The 17503-nt window shown below is 40.1% G+C and overlaps 1 protein-coding gene and 1 non-coding gene across 2 annotated transcripts; one reads left to right on the plus strand and one right to left on the minus strand.

Moving 5' to 3' along the window:
* Positions 1–621: 621 nt before the first annotated feature.
* Positions 622–725, minus strand: LOC122150146. The gene has a single exon (XR_006163509.1). It is a non-coding gene; the product is annotated as a small nucleolar RNA U13 (small nucleolar RNA).
* Positions 726–1634: 909 nt separating this feature from the next.
* On the plus strand, positions 1635–17247 carry TTI2 (TELO2 interacting protein 2). Its single transcript, XM_007942677.1, has 7 exons — positions 1635–2281; positions 3575–3761; positions 7985–8077; positions 13139–13326; positions 13405–13548; positions 15784–15946; positions 17143–17247. Exons 1-7 carry the CDS (start codon positions 1635–1637, stop codon positions 17245–17247), a joined length of 1527 nt encoding a protein of 508 aa, XP_007940868.1.
* The last annotated feature ends 256 nt before the right edge of the window (positions 17248–17503 follow it).

The following is a 17503-nucleotide window of genomic DNA, read 5'->3' on the forward strand; positions in this document are numbered from 1 at the left end:
GACTCGTTCCAGGCGCCACCTGCCGCCCAGACACAGTATTGCGAGCGGCTGCCCAGGAGCACGTGACTCTCGCATCGCTGGGCGGGGCTGGAGCTGGACTCAGCAATGCTGGCGACACGCCTTTCTTGGGGGTCCCACGGGATCAGGGGGATCAGAGCAGAGTAATTCCTAACTCATCGTTTAACACTAGCATTAGATTTCAAAACACCTAAAGGATTACCTCAGAAACCTAAAGGGAGTCTCTATGAGTCGTCAGTGAGTTTGTTTTTGTTTTTTTGGAAAGGATCACCAGCCGGACCACTAGAGGAAAGTCAGGAGGTCGAACCCACCCAGGGGCCCAGAGACGCCTCGGACGGCAGGCCTGGTGATTTGCTTCTGGAAGATCACATTACAGCTTTGAAAATCCTATGGAGCAATAGTACTGACACATGGGCAACTAGCATACATGCTACAGAGCAGGTTAAGGGAGTAAAGCAGAATCACGAAAGTAGAGATATCGGGAGAACCTTGCATTCCAGCTTTTCCAACTAGCCAGTGACACAAAAAAATTACACTGGTAGACTTAGTATAGGAAAAATAATCTCTCACAACGCGGTCAAAGAAAAGGATCCCCCCAGTTCACGTCAGACGGGTAATGTGCCGACGTCGTAACAAGATTTGAGGGAGGCACATATCACACAGAAGTGTGAATACCCAATCATCACGCTTATGAACCGGAAAAGGATCGAAAATAAGTCTTCGTTGAGGAATCCCGAGTGGGTGCTACCGTCTTTACAGAAAGGGTGACAAAAGTGGTGCAGATATATTCAGTACTGGCATATAAAATCCTATACACTTAAATAATTACATATATTCTGATATTTTTATATTCGTTTCTACTTTAATACACGAAATCAGATATAAATTTAGAGAGAGAAATATTATCTATGCAAATATATTTACCACAGCTCCACCTTTCTTCCCTTTACTGAACCTGGATCTCTACTGCTTTACGACCATAGGTCGTGAACCGGCAAAGCATTGCGGCAGTATTGGCGGAAGTCAACTTTGTGCTTTGCGGCAGTGATGTAGCTGGTGTGGATCCCTGGGAGCCCCTGACAGGTCGATTTTTTTGTCCTGCTTCTGGAGTTTATTCTTTAAACTCCTTTTGTTTCTTGTCGTTTGTTTTTCTATACATTCTCAAAAAGGCCAGAGTAATTTATCCACTTCATGGCTGGGACTCTGAGACTCTGTTAATACTTCAGAAAACCTCATTTCCGTTGATGGGTCCCTTGCTTTCCAAACCCACTGCCGTGGAGTAGATTCCGACTCATAGTGAGCATATAAAACAGATTAGAACGGCTCCATAGAGTTTCCTAGGTTGTAATCTTTAGGGAAGCTGCCTACCCCACCTTTCTCTCACGGAGCTGATGGAGTCGAATCCTCAACCTTTCAGTTAGCCGCCTCAGCAGCCGAGGGCTTAACCACTGCGTCACCAGTACTCCTCGTCCCTGGCTTTACATACTCTTTATTCTTAAGTTTTAGTCTGTTCTTCGGAGAATTGCAGACTCCAGGTGATCTTGCCTTCAGTCTTTCGTGGGTCCCTTCGGGTCTTCATTCTCGCCCTCTGATAGCCCAACTACTCTCTCACCGCCATGGATATTGACCCTTCTCGGGAAAATCCGTCACCCGAAAGCTGTTTCTTGCCTGGAGGGCAGTCTTCCGCCGCTCTCAGGCAGGCTATCTCGCAGATTCTGCACCGTTTTACCTACCAGGAGGCCCGACGGGGTAACGGCAAAGATGCAGTTTTTCAGGACCTTAGTGTTCTAATAGAAGCTGCAGAATATGGCAGATTGTTTGAGGGGGATGGAGCACAAATCCGTGGAATGTCTGAAATGCTGGGGGAGGTGGCCAAAGCCCTGGGAATGTATGCTGCTCCACCCAAGGAAGAGGTGGGCAGTCGTGATGACAGCTCTGGGGTGGATGAGAAAGCCACAGAAGTTGGATTACTGTTTCTCAAGCTGCTTGGGAAAGTTGAAACTGCCAAGAATTCCCTGTTCTGCCCTGCATGGAAGACAGGCCTGCATCACTTGGCAGGACCAGTCTATATTTTTGCCATCACACACAACTTAGAGCAACCGTGGACCAGCCCAAGATCTCGTGAGATTGCTGGAGAGGTGCTATCCTTATTGCTTCGAGTTTCTAACTGTGATTCTGTAGCAGGATTCCTTCACGGAGAAAATGAAGAAGAGAAAGGGAGATTTACTATGATTATGGGGCTTCTCAAACCCGATTTGAATAAGTGAGTACTTGGCCCAAAGGGCCATAAGACGGGCTTCAGCATAATGTTGGAGCTCATAGGTTTTTCATCAGTAGCATAAAAAGTAGTCATCCAGTGGTTTTGACTCTTGTGTGTCACAGTGGAGCTGTCATAGGGCTTTCAGTGACTAAATATTTTGAAGTAGATGCCCAGGTCTTTCTTTCTAGCATCTTTGGATGGACTCTGACCTCCAGCCTTTTAGTGGCCGGACGCATTAAATCTTTGCATCACTCAGTGACTGCATCAGTAAAACAAGGATGTTGCAATAGTTAATCTCTTAAGAGTCATGAAAGTTGTTGTTTAGTATAAATGATGTAACTAGACAGTGACAAACTTGAAATTAAAGTCCGGGTCTTTCAGGTGTCCGTTTCTCAGTGCCGTTCCCAGGCCTGATGACCATTGTTCTGGTAAAACTGGAAATTCTTTCCTACTTACTTGGATTTAAATTTCTTAAGTTAGGTGGGGATGGGAGTTTGGAGAGGACTTAGGTATGAGTTTTACACTTAGGCATTTTAGAACTCATTGCTATTTATTAGACAGTTAGTTATTAGAAACTTGAGATGAAATATAAAAACCCTTGAGATTCCAATTAGCTAAAATATTTTCTGTGAGCTTCCATTTGCTACTTTGTATGTTAAGATTTGTAGTGCTGGAGTGAAAAAAAAAAAGATGTGTTCGTAACTCATATTACCAAGAATTTGGAGTTATAAGGCTTGGTTTTTGAGTTGTATACTTCTTTTTATTAGTTTTGTGTAGGACCATGCCAGACAGCCTCTCTGAATTTCAGTTTCACTGTTTGTTTTTTGTATTTGTAATATTAAGATAATATTACCTAATAACAGTTATTTTAGAATTAATTATGTAATGTGTGTAAACTCATTTTACAAGCTATGGATTATTATTAAAATACTGATTTTTTCCCTTTATACTAATAAATAACAACAAATACTTCCTTTATCCTCTCTCCCTTCATAACACTTCTTCTCTGTAACCACCACCATCATTACCATAGGCCTTTTACATAGCTGTGGCTGTAAATAGTTACTTCTCATTGTGTAACCTTTAGACCAAGAGCCCAGTATGATTATTAAATGTATTGAATATAAGTTATGTAAGTTATTTTGATCTGAATCTTAAAATGTATAAAATCAAGAGTTTTGTTGTGTGGGATGTGTATTTTCAAGGTCAGTAAAATACTCTGTTCAGCTTGAACTGCTTAATTTCCTTTGCTACTTAACACTGTATCATTTAATGTGCTTTCATATTTCCACTTAGGGAATCCTGGAAAAATAACCCTGCCACGAAACATGTTTTCTCATGGACTCTGCAACAGATTACTCGACCCTGGCTGAACCAACACCTAGAAAGGATACTTCCCCCATCACTGCTCATCTCAGATGACTACCAAATGGAGAACAAAATCCTGGGCATACGCTGCCTCCATCACATTGTGCTTAATGTGGTAAGAAGCCTCTGCTTTCTATCATGTGTGTTGATGAGTCAAACTAAATTATTCATGGCTGTTCCTCATTTATGCTAGGCCTATTTTATTCTTACCCATTTATATCATATATTTATTTATTTTTTATAATTTATTTTGTTGTTGTTGAGAATATGCATAGTAAAGCATACACCAGTTCAGTAGCTTCTACATGTACAGTTTAGCAACGTTTTGAGTTGTGCAACCATTCTCACACTCCTTTTGAGTTTTTCCTCCCCATTAACATAAACTCACTGCCCCAAAATGTCCTCTCTAATCTTTTGAATTGCTATTGTCAGTTTGATCCCATATAGATAGTTCTTAAAAGAGCACAGTGTTCATGGCAGACATTCTTTTTTTTTCTTTTTTTTTTTTAGGATTTGGGTGAAGATGTACAGAGTAAATTCACTTTTCATACAGCAGTTCACATATACTTTGTCTCATGTCATTGACCAAAATTTACAATGCAGCAGCTCCCCTCCCACTTCCTCCCCATAGTTACCTCCTCCCAGTATCCATCCCTTCATACTCTTCCATGGCAGACATTCTTTACTAGTTAAGCTAAACTATTTGGTTTTAAGATGACTTCAAGGGATATTTTTGTTTTAAGTATTAAACAATAATTTCAGGGGTTCATCCACCCTCCATGGCTCCATAAATAATTTTGGGGGCTCATTCACCGTCCATGGCTCCATAAAGTCTGGAGTCCATGAGAATTTGAACTTCTGTTGTATATTTTCCCCTTTTGATCAGAATTCTTTTAGAATCTTTGATCAAAATGTTTAGTAATGATCACTGGGCACCATCCGGTTCTTCTGGTTTCATGGTAAAGGAGGCAGTTGTTCATGGAAATAATTAGCCACACATTCCACATCCTCCTATTCCTGACTGTCGTTCTTCCTCTTTTGCTTCAAGTGAATAGAAACCAATTGCAGTGCCTTGGGTGGCTGCTTTTAAGACAAGCTTTTAAGACCTCAGGCACTACACAGCAAACTAGGAGATAAAACAGAAGCATTAAATACCATATTAGGCCATTTAACTAGGGTGTCCCATGAAACCATTACCCTAAACCTCCAAATCAAGGAACCAAATCCCATGTGTTTGATTGTATATAACCAGCCTCAGCAGCTACTCTCTGTTGTTGTTGTTATGTCTGTCACACAACTTTGCGAATTCAGCTTTTCACAAGTGTACAACTTATGGACAGCAATTACAGTCATCAGCTTTGAGGTCATTATCCTTTTGTGATTGATTGACTTATGTCACTCATTATAATGTATTCAAACTCCTTACATATTGTAGCATATCAAAACTTCATTTCTCCTACTTGATGAGTAGTACCACATTTTGTGTATCCGTTCATCTGTTGATGGGCATTTAGGTAGTTTCTACCTTTTGGATATTGTGAATAGTGCTACAATGAACACTGGTGTACATGTCTCTGTTTGAGTCTCTGCTTTCAAATCTTTTGGGTATATATCTAAGTGAAATTGCTGAGTTATATGGTAGTTTTATTTTTAGTTTTTTGAGGAACTGGTACACTGTTTTCCACAACAGATCTACAATTTTACATTCACATTCCCATCAGCAATGGATAAGGGTTTCAATTTCCCCACATCCTCACCAACAGTTGTTATTATTATTTTTTTAATCTTAGCCATCCTGTTGTTGTTAATGTGCCGTTAAGCAGGATCCAACTCATAGCGACCCCGCCTTGGGTTTCCGAGGCAGTGTCACTACGGAAATAGATTGCCCCATCTTCCTTCCAAGGAGTGGCTGGTGGGTTTGAACCACCAGCCTTCCGGTTAGCAGTCAAGTGCCTTAGGCACTATGCTACCAGAGCCCCTAGTCATCCTAGTAGGAGTGAAATGGTATCTCATTGTGGCTTTTATTATAAGAGTTTGTTTTACATTCAACATTACATGTACATTTAGTTTCACTCCCCATTTACCATGCCCAACCGTAATCCAGTATCCTCCCTCCCTGCGAGTAACCCTCCCCCTGTGCCCCTCATAGTTATGCACTCCTGTTTGTCCTGCATTTCCTCCATGTGAATGTTGCCCCTCTGGTGCCCCATGGTCTATTGCTCTAAGGGATATATTTCCATAGAGTATGTGGGTGCATCACCCTGGGTTGAATTGTCTGCATGTACATTGGGCTGAGAGCCAGACCCTGGGAGTGAGTTTATTCCAGGCACAGAATGTATCCCAGGGCCATAGTATTGGGGGTCTCATCAGACTCCATCAAACCAGTAATTCTGATCATTATTGAGTTTTTGGATTTTGTTCCATGTTTTTCCTCCCACTCTATCCAGGATCTCCAAATTTGATCCTTTTCTAAGTGATTGGCATTGGTAGCTGGGCACCATCTAGTTCTTCTTGTCTCAAGGGCCATTGTGTCCTATGGCTGATTGCTTCCAATGCCCTTGTTTTTTTTTTGTACTCTTCTTCACTTCTGATGCTAGGAGATCATTAGGTGCATCTTAGATGGCCGCTTTTAAGATCCCAGTCACTACTGACCAATGTAGGATGAGGAACAAGGCTTTTATGTATTTTGTTGTGCCAGTTGAGTCTGGTGTCCCCCAGTACTATGGTCCTGAGGCAGTAGATTTATTGGATCTCTCTCCCATAGGGTCTGGGTGTCTGTGAGGGATTACTCTCTGTCTTCTATTTTTTCTGTAAAGATTGCAGGTATTTTGTATCACTGGTATCTGTGCAAGATTAGCCTGAGCTGAATATATCCTTGGTCTAGAGTATACTACTGTTCATTGACTGCTCTCTGATCATCTCAGGTGTTTATGTGTTTATCTGTAGCCTGGTGTTTGGTGTTAGTGATAATGCAGTATTGTGGGCAAACTGGTTGGTATTAGTATCTATCGTCTCTCTCCTGTGTGCACAATTCAGTGTCTTCCCTTTTCCTAATGTTATCATGGTTGTCACAGACTTTATCCATATATCTCTTCCCTTACCCATGTCAGTATGTAGGCCCCAACTAGCCTGGAATTAATCCCTCCCCTCCTGGTAGTGTAGTGCCTAAGGCATCTTGACTGCAAACCAGAAGCCAGCGGTTCAAACCCACCAGCCACTCCTCAGAAGGAAGGTTGGGCAGTCTACTTCCATAGTGATACTGCCTTGAGAACCCAAGGAGGGGTTGCTATGAGTCAGGTCTGACTTGACAGCACATAACAACAACAACTTCCCTCCCCACCCCTATAATCTACAAAGTGAGTCCCCTTTCACAAGCAAACCCTTCTTTGTCTTTTTATAGTAATGGGCTCATACAGTACTTGTCTTTCTGTGATTGACTTATTTCACTCAGCATAATGTCCTCCAAGTTCATCCACGTTATGCAGTGTTTTGCAGATTCTACGTTATTCTTTAGGGTTGCATAGTATTCCACTGTGCGCATGTATCATAATTTGGTTATCCACTTATCTGTTGATGGGCATTTTGGTTGTTTCCATATCTTTGCTATAGTGAATTGTGCTGCGATGAACATAGGTGTACATATGTCTGTTCATGCACTGTCTCTCACCTCTTTAGGATGTATTCCTAGTAATAGAATTGCTGGGCCAAATGGTATTTCTGTATCTTATTGTGGTTTTGATTTGCATCTTTCTGAAGGCAAATGATGTTGAGCATCTTTTCATGTGTTTGGTGGCCATTTTAATGCCCTCTTTTATGAAATTCAAGTTCTCTGTCCGTTTTATGAGTTGGTTATTTGTCTTTTTATTGTTGAGTTATATATCTTTTATTATCTGGATTTCTATTAAAGCTTCTAAGCCGTTAAATCAACTTGTTCATATTTTCACTCCCTATACTTTTCCTCTGCCAACTTAGTAGTTATGTGCCATAGGTAATATAATAACTAGAAGGATAATTACAGAAGAAGTGGGAAGGCATAAGTTACTATCAAATTGAATAACTAGACCTTGAGTAATTAACAGTTGACTGTTTCAAGGAACAAAAAAAAGTCAAAACCTGAAAACGATTATAACCAAATCGGCAAGTGATTACTCAGGGAAACTTTTTTTGTAAGACTCTGTATTATGGAACTTTAAAAATATACATACAAAAAAATTAAAATATACGCAAAAGATGAGAGAGTAGTATAACAAACTTCTATGTACCTATAATCCAGTTTTTAAAATTGTCAACTCTAGGAAACTTTTTTTTTTTTTAATTGGGTAATTTGTCTAATTGCAGCCAGCTGCTGACTTGCTCCAGTACAACAGGGCCCAGGTCTTATACCATGCCATTTTCAACCACCTGTACACACCGGAGCACCAGCTCATTCAGGTAATTGCAAGATTTATTCATAACTGTCAGTCTGGGATCATTCATAACTGTCAGTCTGGGATCTCCAAATTTGAGTAGAAGATGTCATCACATGAGTAGGAATAGTTGTGAGACATTTTCCTCTTTTGGAAAGTGAGAATATTTAAGTAAAACTTGTTGCCATGTTGAAAATATATAAGTAGCAATGACTAGTAAAATCATTTCAGCACCAAGCAGACATCCACATTCCTGAATCTCCACAGAAAAGCCAGTTCTTTTTCTTCATTTGAGTCAGTTATATACCACTTCCAAACCAAAACCAAACTCACTGCATAGTGACCCGTTTGGGTTTCTGAGGCAGTATCACTATAGAAGTAGATTGCCCAATCTTCCTTCTGCAGAGTGGCTGGTGAGTTTGAACCGCCAGCCTTCTGGTTAGCAGTCAAATGCTTTAGGCATTACACCACCAGAGCTCCCATATATCACTTTAGGGCAGCTTTTTGTGAAAACGTTCTATTTTATTAATTGGTATTTCTTCTGTCCACCACTTGTCTGTCAGTTTGTTAATACTGTGGTGGCTTATGTGTTATTGTGAGGCTAGAAGCTATGCTACTGGTATTTTAGACACCAGCAGGGTCAGGTTTCAGTGGACAGGTTTCAGTGGAGCTCTGGTGGCATAGTGCCTAAGGCATTTGACTGCTAGCCAGAAGGCTGGTGGTTCAAACCCACCAGCCACTCCATAGAGATACTGCCTTGGAAACTCAAGGAGGGGTCACAATGAATCGACTTGACTCGCTAGGGGTCGACTTGACTGCAGTGAGTTTGTTTTTTTTGGATTCCAGACAAGACAGATTCAGAAGAATGAAGAGGCCATCTACTTCTCAAAGAATTGGCCAGTGATAACCTTATGAATAGCAGTGAAACTGTCTGATACGGAAAACTTTATGAATAGCCCTGAAGCATTGTCCAGTATAGTCTCATACTGTGCCAGAAGATGAGTCCCTCAGGTTGGAAGGCACTCAAAATATGACTGGAAAAGAGCTGTCTCCTCAGAGTAGAACTGACCTTAATGATGTGGATAGAGTATAGGTTTCGGGACTTCCATTTGCTGATGTGGCATGACTCAAAATAAGAAATAACAGCTGCATATATCCATTAATAATAGGAACATGGAATGTACAAAGTATGAATCAAGGAAAATTGGAAGTTGTCAAAAATGAAATGGAACATAAAGATCGATACCCTAGGTATTAGTGAGCTGAAATGGACTGCTTTTGGCCATTTTGAGTCATATAACCATATGATCTACTATACTGAAAATGATAAATTGAAGAGGAATTCATGGCATTCATTGTCACAAAGAATGCTACAAGATCTATCCTGAAGTACAATGCTGTCAGTGATAAGATAATATCCATAGATGTACAAGGAAGGCCAGTTAATATACACCAACCACCAAAGCCAAAGATAAGGAAATTGAAGATTTTTATCAATTTCTACAATCTGAAACTGACCAAACATACAATCAAGATGTGTTGATTGGAATGCAAAAGTTGGAAACAAGAATCACCAGTAGTTGGAAAATATGACCTTGGTGATAGAAATAATGCTGCAGATTGCATGACAGAATTTTGCAAGACCGAGGGCTTATTCATTGCAAATACTTTTTTTCAACAATACAAATGGTTGCTATACACATGGACTTTGCCAGATGAAGTACACAGGAATCAGACTGACTACATCTGTGGAAAGAGGTAATGGAGGAGTTCAGTCAGAACAAGGCTAGGAGCTGACTGTGGAACAGACCATCAACTGCTCATATGCAAGTTCAAGTTGAATCTGAAGACAATTAAAACAAGTCCTTGAGAGCCAAAATATGACCTTGATTATATCCCTCCTCAATTTAGAGACCATCTAAAGAATTGATTTGATGCATTGAACACTAGTGACCGAAAACCACAGGAACTGTGGGATGACATCAGGAACATCATCCATGAAGAAAAAGGTCATTAAAAAGACAGGAAAGGAAGAAAAGACCAAAATGGTTATCAGTAGAAACTCTGAAACTTGCCCTTGAACAGAGAGTAGCTAAAGCAAATGGAAGAAATGACAAGATAAAAGAGCGGAACAGAAGATTTCAAAGAGCAGCTTGAGAAAACAAAGTCAGTTATCATAATGAAATGTGCAAAGACCTGAAGTTAGAAAACCAAAAGGGAAGAACACATTTGGCATTTCTTAAGCTGAAAGAACTGAAGAAAAAATTTAAGCCTTGAGTTGCAATATTGAAAGATTCTATGGGCAACATATTGAATGATGGAGGAAACATCAAAAGTAGATGGAAGGAATACAGTCACTGTACCAAAAAGAACTGGTTGATCTTCATCCATTTCAGGAGGTGGCATATGATCTCAATGGTAATGAAGGAAGAAGTTGAAGTTGCACTGAAGGAACTGGCAAAAAACAAGGCTCCAGGATTTGACGGAATACCCATTGAGATGTTTCAACAAACAGATGCTGCCCTGGAGGCATTCACTTATCTATGCCAAGAAATTTGGAAGACAGCTACCTGGCTAACTGACTGGAAGAGATCCATATTTTTACCCATTCCAAAGAAAGGAGATCCCACAGAAAGTGGATATTATTGAACAATATCATTAATGTCACATGCAAATAAAATCTTACTGAAGATAATTCAAAAACAGTTGTAGCAGTTTATTGACAGAGAACTTCCAGAAATGCAGGCTGGATTCAGAAGAGAATGTAGAACAAGGGATATCATTGCTGATGTCAGATAGATCTTGGCTGAAAGCAAAGAATACCAGAAAGATGTTTACTTATGTTTTATTAACTGTGGAAAAGTGTTCAATTGTGATGATCATAACAAATTACGGATAACATTGAGAAGAATGGGAATTCCAGAATGCTTAATTGTGCTCAGGAGGAATCTGTACATAGACCAGGAGGCTGTCATTTGAACAGAACAAGGGGATACTGCATGGTTAAAAATTAGGAGGGGAGTGTGTCAAGGCTATATCCTCTCAGCATACTTATTCAGTATGTGCCTAAGGCATTTGACTGCTAACCAGAAGGCTGACGGTTCAAACCCACCAGCCACTCCTTTGAAGGAAGGTTGGGCAATCTACTTCCATAGTGATACTTGCTTGGAAACCCAAGGAGGGGTCACTATGAGTTGGGTCCAACTTGAAGGCAGTGCGTTTTTTTTTTTTTTTTTTTTTTTTGGTATTTAATCTGTATGCTGAGCAAATAATCTGGGAAGATGGAGTATATGAAGAAAGTGGCATCAGGACTGGAGGAAGACTCATTAACAACCTGAGGTACGCAGATGACACAGCTTTGCTTGCTGAAAGTGAAGATGACTTGAAGCACTTACTGATGAAGATTAAGGTCTGCAGTATGGATTATACAACATAAAGAAAATGAACATCCTCACAACTGGACCAATGGGCAGTGTCACAATAAATGAAGAAAAGATTGAAGTTGTCAAAGATTTCATATTACTTGGTTCCACAGCCAACACCAATGGAAGCAGCAGTCAAGACATCAGAGGACATATTGCATTGGGCAGATCTGCTGGAAAGAACCTCTTTCAGGAGCTGAAGAGCAAAGATGTCTCTTTGAGAACTAAAGTGCACCTAACCCAAGCCATGGTATTTTCAGTCTCCTCAAACGCATGTGAGAGCTGGACAGTGAATAAGAAGGCCCAAGAACAGCTGATGTTTTTGAGTTACGGTGTTGGTGAAGAATGCTGAGAGTACCATGGACTGCCAAGAAAACTAACAAATCTGTCCTGAAAGAAGTGTAGCCAGAACACTCCTTGGAAATGAGAATGGCCAGACTTCATCTTACCTACTTTGGTCATGTTGTCAGAAGGGATCATTCTGTGGAGTAGAATATCATGCTTGGTAAAGTGGAGGGTCAATGAAAAAGGGGAAGGCCCTCAATGAGGTGGATTGACACAGTGGCTGCAATGATGGGCTCAGGTACAGCAAGAATTGTGAGGCTGGCACCGGACTGAGCAGTGTTTCACTTTGTTATGCAAAGGGTCACTATGAGTTGGAGATGACTCAACAGCATCTAACATTTCTTCTGTGTTGCTTTATAGCAACATGTACACTGGACTCTCTATATTGTGCATTTCAACATGTTATCATTCATCCAACAGGCATTAATTGAACACACTGGTTTGTGTCAGGAACCATTTAAGTCCCAAGAGTAAATTAGTCAGATCGAACTTCTGGCTTTTCACAATCGTTTGGAGGGACATTTCTATAAATATATGAATATTTATACGTGTATCTACAATACAGAGTAATAAGTACAATAGTTTGTATAAAGTGCAGGGAGTATCCAACAGTAGGGAACTAACCGGGCTTGGTGCTGTTGGGGTTTTAGGAAGCTCTAGAAGAGACATGTACTTCTTTTTTTTTTTTTTTAATACTCACTTATGAAGGATAAATTTTTCTTATTTAAGATGAGTTTCTTAGAGGGAAGAACATTCTAAAGACGAGAAATAATTTATGTAAAATTAGAGGTAGAAACAACCGTGTTTCTCTTACTAAACCCTCTTTTTGTAAAATATTATTTTGGGTATTGAGAATTCAGGTACTAAGAACCAAAAATGTTGGGGCTCTTGAGATGGTGGAAAAAAAAGATTTAAAATAACTAAGAGAAAAAAAAATACCCCAAAAGAACCTAGACTATTTAGAATTGGTTTAAGTACATGTAAGTATCACTAAACTTAGACTCCTAAAATCTGGGTTAAAATCTCAGCTCTGGGACTCTGGCATCTGCTACTTGCCCATGTGACTTCTTTCCATTTTACAAATTAACGAAGAACAGTGTTAAGGGGAAGATATAAACTTATTTGACATTGCCATGTAGAGATAAAGAATTTGTGCAATATTAAGTAATATACATTTAACATATTATTTTTAGTATCTTTCAGAATCCTGACATGGACCCCCAAGGACAATAGCTTAATGATATTCCAAGAAAAATCAGTGAGGGTAGTGAATGCAAAGTGGATAAACAATATAGTTTCTTCCCTTTGCTTCTTCCCAGGCTGTGCTCTTGTGTCTGCTGGATTTATTCCCTGTCCTGGAGAAAGCGGAGCAGTGGAAGGGAGGTGCTGTTCGACCTACCACTCACTGTGATGAGGTTCTGCAACTGATCCTGACTCACATGGAGCCAGAGCACCGCCTTCTCTTACGCAGGACCTATGCAAGAAACTTACCAGCTTTTGTGAGGAGGTGAGGCCCTGGGCTGCTGGTCTGGACATACTCCATACTTCAACTCTTTGGCATCACATTTTTTTCTTTAATTTTTAGGTTGGGGATCCTGACTGTCCGGCACTTCAAGAGGCTTCAGCGAGTCGTCATTGGTTATCTGGAGGTTTATGATGGACCAGAGGAAGAGGCTAGATTGAAGATACTGGAAACCCTAAAACTTCTTATTCAGCATGCTTGGCCCAGGTATAGCAGCCAAGTAGACAGGTGTGCTAAAATGGCAAAACTCAGCTGGTTTTCTGTTTAACTGGTACCAGATGTACATGCAGTAAAAAGAATTAAGTACATGCTATCATTTGAATTCCTCCCATTTTCACATACTTATAGGATTTTTTGAGGGAGCTGTGGTAGCATAGTGGCTAAGGCACTTGACTGCTAACCAGAAGGCTGGCGGTTCAAACCCACCAGCCACTCCTCGGAAGGAAGATGGGGCAATCTACTTCCACAGTGATGCTGCCTCGGAAACCCAAGGAGGGATCGTGATGAGTCAGGTCTGACTCGACGGCACATAACAACAACAACAACATAGGATTTTGAACTGAGACGGTGGCATTCTAAAGATAAATCTGTAGTTACTTCAGGTGCTGATATTTTGATCCTTTCACTAGGTATTAGTTCTGGATTCTGAAACTATTAAATCATTTCTCTTTTACACTCAAGAATATCCTAAGAATGGCTTAGACTGGTGTTTTAAGAATACCCATCCAGGTACTTTGCTCTTCCATACTTAAAAAAGAAAAATATGCTATGGTCCTGTAAGTGGGAAACCCTAGATACTGTACATCTCTCTAGATTTATAATGCATATTAGTATGTAAGGGCCATTTAGAAGTGCTGCAAGTGTTCACCCTAATGAAGTTCCTTAAACCTAATTGAGAATGGAACACTTCATAGCACATCATTTGACACCGCAGAGCAGTGACCAGGAGAATACTAATTTAGGATATTCTTGCCTAGAAAGCATTCCAACACTCAGTTGAAGTAGGTGTTAGAAACAGTAAACTTGAACCCAAACTGCCACTAGTCAGCAAGTCTTTCTTGCATGAAATAACTGAAAGTTTAATTCAGCTAGAGAATACAGTACCCCTGCAGCTAAGTATCTATTCTGGACCACCTTTCACTTTCTTGTAAAAGGAACCCAGAGAAACTTTCATTCTCAACAGCCTTTTCCTTAGTCACTTTATGTTTCATAGAATTTTCCTATATGCAGTACCCGATAATGAAGAATGAATGGATTAGAGTAGAATGAATAGGTGGACAAATGAGATTGAATTAAATTAATTGACAAGTCTTAAAAGAGCAGAAAACAAGACTTCAGTAGGAGAACAAACATAGGGAGGTTAGAAAATGAATATGCCGTATGTGTAAAAAGACAGCCTAAGGCATTTGATTGCTAACCATAAGACTGGTGGTTCAAACCCACCAGCTGCTCCATGGAAGGAAGATGGGTCAATCTACTCACAAAGATTTACCACCTTGGAAACCCAGTGGGGGTAACTATGAGTCAGAATTGACTCAGTGGCAGTAGGTATGGCTTTTTTGAAGGTCCACTGGTGGTGCAGTGGTTAAGTGCTCACCTGCTAACTAAAAAAGTTGGTGGTTTAAAATCACCAGCTGCTTCACAGGAGAAAAATCAGGTACTTTGCTTCCATAAATTACAGCTTTGGAAACCCTTATCAAGCAGTTCTACTCTGTCCTATAGGGTTGCTATGAGTCAGAGGTGACTCAACAGCAGTAGGTTTGGTGTGTGTGGAGGTGGGGTTGGTTCAAAGAAGTGAAGAATAGAGCAGGAGAGTTTATCTAGAAGAGATACTGAATGAAGACATGGAAGGTTCCACGAAATGAAAACCATTGAATATTTTTTTTAAATGAAGATAAGGGATGAAAACTTTGAGAAGGATTAAAAAGGTTTGGCTTAAGTGATAAATAAGCTAGCATCTGAAATTAAATGACAGAACATTCATGTTGATAAACTGAGTGCTAGAATTAAAGCTTATTTCCCTCACTTTATATTTAACTTCTAGGTGTAAGGTGGCATCAAAGCTAAAGGACTGTGGGTACCTCTTCTTTGGTCAAAAGTACAAGTCTTTAGTAAGAAAAGAACCTGGTTCCTCTTTTTGAGCCATTAAGGAAGATAATGTTCCCTTACAATAGATAAAACCAAGCTTATGGATATAATACTTGGGGAAGGCCAGAGTGTGTCTGTGTGTAGGCGGTATGCTATAGAAAGGGCAAGGGCTTCAGGTTAAGAAATCTGGAGTCTGGATCCTGATTCTGCCTCTAGTTCTGTGGTCTTTTAAGTCGTTTGATTTCAATTCCAAGTCTGAGATGAGAGCTTTGCACTGGATAGTCTTTGAAGTCCCTTCCAGTTTTATTATCTTATGACTTAAGACTATTTACATAGTTTCTCTTTTGAGCCCAGGATTTCCTGCAGACTTGTTGTCTTACTGAAGACTCTCCTAAAACTGATATGTGATGTAGCAAGGGACCCAAACTTTACATCTGAGTCTGTGAAGATAGCCTTGTTACAGGAGGCCACAGACTGCCTTATTCTCTTGGACCACTGCTCACAAGGGCAGGTAAAGGTAAGGGAGAGTCCCTGACTGTTTCACTTGGGTCTCATTATCCTTAGGTAATTGCTATGACTTAATTTACTATTTACATGCCTGACCACGTCTGGAAATGAACATGGAGGGTTTCAAGTTTCTATCTCTGAGCCTTCAACAGAGTTTAACCAATACCTTATTCTTCCTTGAAAGCTATTTCTGACAGTTGAGGCCAAAAGGCAAGAGAATCATCAGACGTTTCTGGGGCTAGGGCGAAAGAGAACGAATAGAACCATCATGATTAAGAGTTTTAAAATTTAAGTTTTGGTCAAATCTTCTGAATTTAATTAAAAAAAAAAAAAAAAGTCATAATGGGCTATAAGCCACCAAGGAGTAATAATAGAGTAACCTCAATAGGATGGCACTTTCTAACATCAGAAATATTTCCAGTTTTACTGGTGGTACCCATCTCTTAGGTGGATGGTTTTCCATACTCTTACTTATTTATCCGTAAGGAAATTCTTCCTTTGGTCCCATGTTCCCCGAGATTTAACTTCTCAAAGCCATAGCATATACTAGAATGTATTTAATAAATTATTGCATTTCTTACTCCATTTAGAAATCTTCCATTGAAAGATATAAAGGCAGAGTGAAAATTTTCAAATCCTAAATATACTTAGAATACCTCATTGTTTTATTTATCTATTAAAAATATTTCATCTCAGTTTTTCAGTATCAGGCAGTTTCAAAGTCCTGCGTCCAACTCACTTTGCTCTTGGCTGGTATAAACTGCTTCTGCATGAGCCAGCAGGATGTTTCCAAGCACACAAGTACTTCTGTCTGTTGTGAACTGGCCCCCAGTGTCATCCATACTTTCGAGTATAGTACCAAAAATGAAAAAATAAGAAGGGGGGAAAAAACCCTAAACTACACACACACACCCACCCCTGAACTATATGTTCAGGGCTCTGATAGTGTAGTGCCTAAGGTACTTGACTGCAAACCAGAAAGCTGGTAGTTCAAACCCACCAGCCACTCCTTGGAAGGAAGGTTGGGCAATCTACTTCTGTAGTATCGCCTCGGAAACCCAAGGAGGGGTCGCTATGAGTTGGGTCCGACTTGACGGCACACAATAACATGTACATATACACATGTGTGTGTGTTTGTGTATGTGTGTGTGTGTGTGTATACTTTTTTTTAAAAAAAGGCAAAGCCTGTTTGGTTTTACATTTCAGGGTCTCCTGGCCAAAATTCCCCAAAGCTGTGAAGATGGCAAGGTGCTGAGCTGTGTCAGAAAAGTCCAACAGGCTTCTGAAGGCGCTTACTCTGATGGAACTTAAGATTTGTATTATTCAAAAATGAAAAGATTTTCTTTCTATCTCAGATGGTATGAATGGTATTATTTATGGGAAAAAGTATTTTTTACACCAAGCATTATAAGACAAATCTTCTTTTTCTTTATTTCCTTTTGTCCCCAAGGGAGTAGGGAAAGGATGATATTAAGTCCTGTCATTTCTAAATGAAAATTTGTTTGGGGGTGGGGTGGGAGAAGGAGGACAAGACATGGGACACACAAAGGAAAGAAGGGTGGATTAT

The sequence above is a fragment of the Orycteropus afer genome, unplaced genomic scaffold (genome assembly GCF_000298275.1).
Source record: "Orycteropus afer afer isolate SDZICR_OR568_19922 unplaced genomic scaffold, OryAfe1.0 scaffold00095, whole genome shotgun sequence".
NCBI classification, from domain to species: Eukaryota; Metazoa; Chordata; class Mammalia; order Tubulidentata; family Orycteropodidae; genus Orycteropus; species Orycteropus afer.